Genomic DNA, 6,957 nt, shown 5'->3' on the forward strand with positions numbered 1-6,957 from the left:
ATCCCTTTGTTGGTGCTTGGCCTGTAGTTAGGAACGGCGACTAATGTTTCCAGTTTTACCCAATCAGCGCAAGTTAACCGTGTTCAGTTGCTATTTGTAGAATGAGATATCATTGTTGCTTTTTTACGCTCCCGGAAGGGATGCAAAGATCACCCGCCTCCTGCTGGTACTTTAATGTGTTTTCACCAGGGTGTGTTGCCTGTTATTGTTGGTACTTGTTTATGTATCTGGGTTAACTGAGCGGATAACATGGAGAGTAAGAGGCTTAAACAAAAGAAACCCAAATTGTTTCGTATCTGAAGAAACTTTGGTAGTCAGTAACTGGTCTGACTCTAGAATAACAAAGAAAATAGTAAGATGATAATTGGCTAATCTGTGTGCAGCGGTATAATTAAAGATACAAACGTAGAATTAAAGAAAGTTTGAGAAATGATGTGACGCCTGTAAGCGATATCTTAATGGAATGTCATCGCTTGGATCATGATCCTGTATCTCTTCCAACTAAGATGAACACCCTGCGAAAAAAGACCCCTTCAGATTGTTACAGACAGCCTGTGATTCAAACCAAAAGGTTCTTTCAATTGGAACACGAAAAGTTTGAGCTCCCTGCTGTTTATCCATTGGTAACCAAGGAGACTTCGGATAAAAAAAAAATAGTCATTAGATCATCCCGGTTTTGTTTCCAATTGAGAGCTGAAAGCTAAAACGGCTTCTGTTGCGTCATGTAGTGTTTCATTATTAAATATTTCCACGTGAAGTCATAGTGACGAGCAGAGAAAAGAGGAAAGGAAGGAGGAAACTGCCTGACAGAAGGTATATTTTTGTTTTTATAGTTTTGTTTTGCTTTTGGTGATTTTTGTGACGGGGAATTAGATATTTTATCACCTCGTTGAGGCAATTCATCCAGCTCATAACTGAAGTGTTTATTGAGACCTGTAATTTCACCAGGCATGAAGGGTGACCGATGAAAAATTATTTCACGTCTACGTTGGCTTATTGTCCGCTTGGTTATTTGTCTTTGATTATTTTAGAATAATCAAAAGTTTGTTATTGCAATCTTTGTTGCACGTAGTCTGTTATCTCCGAGGAACCAAATATTTTGTCTAGGCCTTTTAATGCAGGCCAGTGATTTGTTCCATGAACAAAACCTTATCTGACATACAACAGTCGGAACTAACTGACCGTTTTACTTCACAGATTCAAGAACCTTGAGCGCTCGGGAATCCTCCACATTAAATGGAACTTAGTTTAGGAAGTTCATCTGAAGTGTGTTACGGTCTCTGTTAACTGTTAACTGATAAAACAAATTTTGACCTGTTCTCTATTCCTAGCCACCCGTCACATAATTTGTTTACCGGGTTTTCTACTCTAAATTACCAACACCATGACAAACACTTGGTGATTTCTTTCCGTAACTGGTTTAACAATCTGGTGTTTCGCATCGTAGCATTGCTTTTTGTTTTCTTTTACAAGAGCCATGATGGAAACTAGCCGTGCCATATACCTGATTGTTGTTGTGGCCATTGTAGATGCAGGGCTGGCGTATGTTCAGGGTAAGTCAAAACACCTGCAATTGGGTTAGACAGACCTGAGGTTTTTACACCAGAAAACGTTTAACACAATTAATAAATTCTTCACTTTTTCTATAGCTTTGCATTACATAAACTCTTTTTGGCCTCAATTTAACTTTTAAAATCCCACCTCATTTCAGATAACTATTGGTTTTAGCTAAACAGCTGTTTTGACCTTCTTGAAATCGTGAACAAAGAGCAACATTTATGAGAGCAATAGGCGACTGCTTGCTTTCTGTTATCTCGAATCAAAGTAACTTTTTAGTTTCTGCCATTGGCGGAAGAACTTAGCAATCAAACAGTGATTGCTATTACTGAGGTCAGTGAAAGACGCCAGAAGAGGGAAACGACAATTTAATTCTTTCCGGTGATCCAATACAAGCAAATAGTCGTTATTTTGTTCTCAGATAATCTCACCGGTCACTGTTATCCCGCTTAGCGTTTTTCATACCACAATATAATAATAACTAGTTTTTGATCCTTCTCTCCAGGCGGAGTACACAGTCAGGAAGCGGGGGCAGGCTTGAGTCAAATTGATTTGGAATCATGTAAGTGACATTGATTTGTACCTTTAAATTCATGCATTCACTTATCCATTCACTGATACGTCCATGGTTCCTTCTTCTTTATTTCAATTCTTCCTTCGCTCCTTCACCCAATGACACCATCTTGTTATTATCTGGTTCATAACCCTTAACTCTTCGAGATCAAACGGGGATTTGATCGCCGCCATAGCACGTGGCTACTTTTAAAATTACGGAAAAAACAAGAAACTAACAAATCAAATAAGTTTCAGCGTGGTGCAGGTTGCAAAACAAATTCTCGTTTTAATCAAAGAATGCGTTTTCAGCTTCTTGCGAAGGTGCTTTGACCACCCCTGCCCAATTCAATATTTAAAGTACACAACCTGTTTCAATATTTCAAAATCTTTTGTTTTTAGCCAAGGAGATCACCGTCTGTACCACGCAAAAGAAACCCCTGAGCTGTTCATACCCAGGCTCAAACATCGCAATAACCGGTGTATTTTGGGGGCGTAAGTCTGCCAGCGTTTGTCCTTCAGATGACGGGGATACTCAGCTTGATTGCTTTACTGCACCAGAATCAGAAGGCATTGTGAAAGGGAGATGTGAAGGGAAAGAATCCTGTGAGCTTGAAGCCAGACATGCGCTGTTACAAAATGCTGGCTCACAGCATTGCCCGGGAGTAAATAAATACCTCAGTGTTAACTACACATGCGTACCTGATGCAAAAGAAGAGGTCATGTGTGATTCGGAGAACTCGAGCCTCACTTGTCCGGCCTCGTGGAAGATTGGAGTGAATTCAGTATTCTGGGGACGGCAGTCAACAACCGTCTGTCCAGCGGAGAATGGACAGACCATGTGCACTGGCGCACCAGAGAGTCTTGGGATTGTTAAGAAATCATGTGACGGACTGACAAAATGTGACGTTCATGCGTCTTATGATCAAGTACAGAATGGCGCTGAGAATTGCCCTGGAGTTCAAAAATATTTGATTGTTAACTACAGTTGCAAGCCGCATCCAAACATAGGTATGTATGCACGGACATACACCAAAGAGGGAGACATCTGATCTTGCACCGATCCTGTCAAGTGGTAACTAATTGCAGGATGAATAGTAAATCAACCGTTATCTTTGGTAACTGGAACAATTACCTTGAAACAAGGCTTATATGCTATTCTCATTTATTTACATTTTCAGGAACTGAGGAAGACGCCATTGAAAACGACCAAGAGCCAGCCATCAAGGTCCCTGCCAAGCCGAAGCCAAACCTCGTACCAAACGTTGTGAGTCCAAATGTTGTGAGTGATCTTAAGCAACTTGATGGTGGGCAACAAATTGAAAAAGTACCAGGCGAGGAAGGTAACAGTGTTGTTGGGGAAAACTTGAACATTGGGCGGCTTGGAATGGGGGGTCTCAAAGCTTTGGAGAAAATCAATAATTTGATAAAGGCCTCTGCCGAGTCACAAGAAGGCGAGGAGGGTGGATCGGAAAATAGCCTAACGGATGAACAAGCCCAAGCGATTGAACGTATGATTATCGAAGGAATCCATCACATCAAAAAGAAATCACCGGATGGGTCTGGAACACAGCGAACTTCAATTCCACGCCGAAAAAATGGAATCGCTAAAGCTTTTCCAAAGTTAAAGCAAGCAATGAGACGGAAAGGCGTCCCACTAACTCTCCCAGGAAAACCCAACCCTGCAGAAAAAAAGGACACAAAAGCTGTTCCGACACCAGTCGAAGTAGGAGTGCCCAGGCTCCAAACAAAAGAGCCAAAAGAGAAAGGCACATCTTCAAGCAATCAAGTTGAGGCAAAAAATGAAGATAAAGTCTCCTCGTTGAACGGATCAGCCCAAGAACCTGGTAAAATGAGGCCTATTCCCGTTGTGAAAACCAAGTTTGTTGAGGAGAGAAAGAAATCAAGTCCAGAACAAATTCGTGGCTTAGGTCTCGGAATTGCTGGAACAGGAAATTCGCCTTAACTGAGAAAAAGAATGACGGACAAAGAACTTAAGGCGGGGTCTACCTGAAATTGCCTGATAAAGGTGTTTTTGTGTGCTTACAGTTATGATAGAAATGTGTTAAATCAATTAATTACCATAAAATGTTCTTCTCAACATTCGGGAAATTCTTTAACTTATTCCTACAAGCACCCTGTCATATAAAAATGTTTCATCACATTTAGCACCTTACTTTCCTAGAGGTAACCTTGGTACTGCCTAGCTAGCCTCCCACGCAGACGGTCTTTGGGGTTCGTCACGCGTTCCTGTCCCACGAACGTCTGCTGAAACGAACAGCCACTTCCGTTCGTCGGCAAATTGCCTTTGTCTGAACAGACCAATCAGCTTTGACTCATAATGACAAGTAAAGCCAAAACAACGGAAATCATCACCCGTGGAGATATTTTCGCTTCAGGACGTGCATATACGATTGAAATTTTTCCTTCCACAACACCCTGCATTTTCTTCAGTGATTTCACTGAGAGAAGTGGCATGAATTCCAAGATTTGCCAGTTTGTCTACCTGGTCTTTCACTGATAAGATTTACAAGCGGCGAAACCACAACAACAATCAGTGACCAGCAGCTTCAAGAATTGAATTGTAAACAAACGATAGAGCTTGATAAATAAGTGACTTTCCATAACCAGTTGGAAGGTTTACAAACACATCACTTTTCTTCTGCGCAAATTGCACTATGACTTCTCTTTGATACGCATTCAACTCCCTTATACCAAACGTTTAACCACATTTAAGCTGTTTAAGTCCTCCATCCTGTCTCGGGTTTACACAAGCTTACCCAAAGTTGGGAAACGGCTCCTGATTGGGCTGCAGTCGACGAACGGAAGTGGCTGTTCGTTTCAGCAGACGTTCGTGGGGCAGGAACGCGTGACGAACCCCTAAGAACGTCTGCGTGGGGGGCTACTGCCTAGCAGATTTTACCATTTCATGAACAGTGTCAAATTACAGTCAGCTTTTGATAACTTTTAAAAGATGTTTGGTTTCCTATGTAAAAATGGGCTGATTTTCAGGTATAACCCCCGCCTAAACCAAAGACATGGATGGAATTTTTGTAAATAGTGCGCTACTTTAAGGGTCATTTTCCGGTAAACTGTTGTGATACCAAAAACTCTGAAAGTGCTTCCGAATAATTGATCAATGTAATGCATTCATATACCACAAATTCAGTATCATTACACTCTTAAACGTAACATACAATTTATACCTAGAAAACAAACTTCGTCTAATAGAGCTGTACATGTTTTGAATAAAGAACGCATAAAAGTACAAAAGCTCAGTTTATTTTTGTTTTTGACTGTCCTCATTCATTTTTTGGCTCGCAGAGTTCCAAACACTTCCACCCGTAAAAGGAAGTCCGCTAGTTTAGGGATTCTGCCTTGCTTTGGCAGTCTTCAAATCGTCTTGGAATCATTTACGTCACCAACTAACGTCAGATAATTGAAGCAACTACGGGCAAACATGTGCATACATTTGTAGAACGCTATGATCGTTGCCTCGTTGCCCGGGGGGGTACTCCCCTATATAAGGTATATAGGTATGTGCCGCCCCAAAGGGTATGGTTTTTGAGCCGTTTTGGTCTGAAATAGGGTATAGATTTTGACAATTACGGTCTGAAATCGGGTCGGGTTTTTGGGGCGGGGAACATTTACGAAAGCTTACAAACATATTTTTCTTCTCAGTACGTAACTGGAACGACTAACTGATAGCGAGAAAAAGAAATAGATAACTATGTCATTCCAGCTTACTTTTACTCCTTGCGTCAACTTCCGTTCGGCACTGATGCATAATTATCAGGTCTGAAAACGGGTGTGAATTTTAGAGGTCAGGTCTGAAAACGGGTGTGGAAAATGGCATGTTTAGGTCTGAAATAGGGTCGGGATTTGAAGACCCAGGCGGCACACCCCCACCAAGAATTCCGGGGAGTACCCCCCCCGGGCCTCGTTGTTTGATTGTATAACAGCAAACAAGTCAACCGAGCTTAATTAAGTGGGCATTGTGGTTAGATACTATGATTTTGTACCCTTCTAGCTTTTTATCTGTATTGCATCTTGAAGGGTTTAAGCAATCGAGAAATGGGTAAGTAGAGTCACAATATGAGGCCACATCAATCTTTTAGAATTTTCTTGAAAGAAGAAAAAAGTGAGAAATTGATGAATTAGGGGGAATCGAGAAAACTTGATATTGGTGATCAAAAATTCAAATTTCGTTGTTAAAATAATCAGCAGAAAGATACCAAAGCAGTATGCTGACAAACCGAAGCGCTCTCGTCTGGTGGTGTGTACAAAATTTGTATCCCTCTCTTTTTTCTTTCCTAACTTACATCCTGTTTCATCAGGAGCCATAATCAGGGATGGAGACCTTAACTTAACGGGATACCATTTTGATAAACCAAACTCATTGCCGGGCTGACACTACGGCAAAGGGCTTATTTATTTGGGCCAACATTTCAACTAGTGCAACTAGCCTTCTGCAAATTTAAACTTTTAAGAGCTATTAGTTTTTCTCATTGTAACTCTGGCCCTGAAGAAGACAAGTTGTACTAGTTGAAATATTTGCCCAAAAAATAAGCCTTTTGCTGTAGTGTCAGCCCTGCAATCAGTTTCGGTTATTTACACGTAAAGTGACGCCTGGCATGTGCATTTCTACTACAAGGGATCCGGCAACGGAACTTATTCACAACACGGTTTTTTTTGCGTCGTGTGGTCCCCTGCATCCAAAAGTTTCGTACCATTTTTACTTATGGGCTTGTTCCAATGTGTTGTAGCAAAAACGCAGTGGTGCGCAAAATCTTGATCACAGTGATCAAAGGGTTAAGCTTATATAAATTTGAAATAAATAATAAATTT

At 41.0% G+C, this 6,957-nt stretch overlaps 1 protein-coding gene across 1 annotated transcript; it reads left to right on the forward strand.

The window, feature by feature from the left end:
* The first annotated feature begins 743 nt into the window (after window positions 1-743).
* On the forward strand, window positions 744-4,315 carry LOC146452882 (uncharacterized). Its single transcript, XM_085097370.1, has 5 exons — window positions 744-813; window positions 1,474-1,553; window positions 2,063-2,119; window positions 2,512-3,120; window positions 3,291-4,315. Exons 2-5 carry the CDS (start codon window positions 1,478-1,480, stop codon window positions 4,073-4,075), a joined length of 1,527 nt encoding a protein of 508 aa, XP_084953496.1. The 5' UTR covers window positions 744-813; window positions 1,474-1,477; the 3' UTR covers window positions 4,076-4,315.
* Window positions 4,316-6,957: the final 2,642 nt, after the last annotated feature.

The sequence above is a fragment of the Pavona decussata genome, unplaced genomic scaffold (assembly GCF_977016875.1).
Source record: "Pavona decussata unplaced genomic scaffold, jaPavDecu1.1 SCAFFOLD_366, whole genome shotgun sequence".
Taxonomy (NCBI): domain Eukaryota; kingdom Metazoa; phylum Cnidaria; class Anthozoa; order Scleractinia; family Agariciidae; genus Pavona; species Pavona decussata.

What these genes read in the sequence shown, in the direction of transcription:
- LOC146452882 (XM_085097370.1), top strand. Translation starts at nt 1,478, where the DNA reads ATGATGGAAACTAGCCGTGCCATATACCTGATTGTTGTTGTGGCCATT. An exon ending in AGGGCTGGCGTATGTTCAGG is followed by an intron (nt 1,554 to 2,062) that starts GTAAGTCAAAAC and finishes CCTTCTCTCCAG; the next exon opens with GCGGAGTACACAGTCAGGAA. An exon ending in CAAGCCGCATCCAAACATAG is followed by an intron (nt 3,121 to 3,290) that starts GTATGTATGCAC and finishes TTACATTTTCAG; the next exon opens with GAACTGAGGAAGACGCCATT.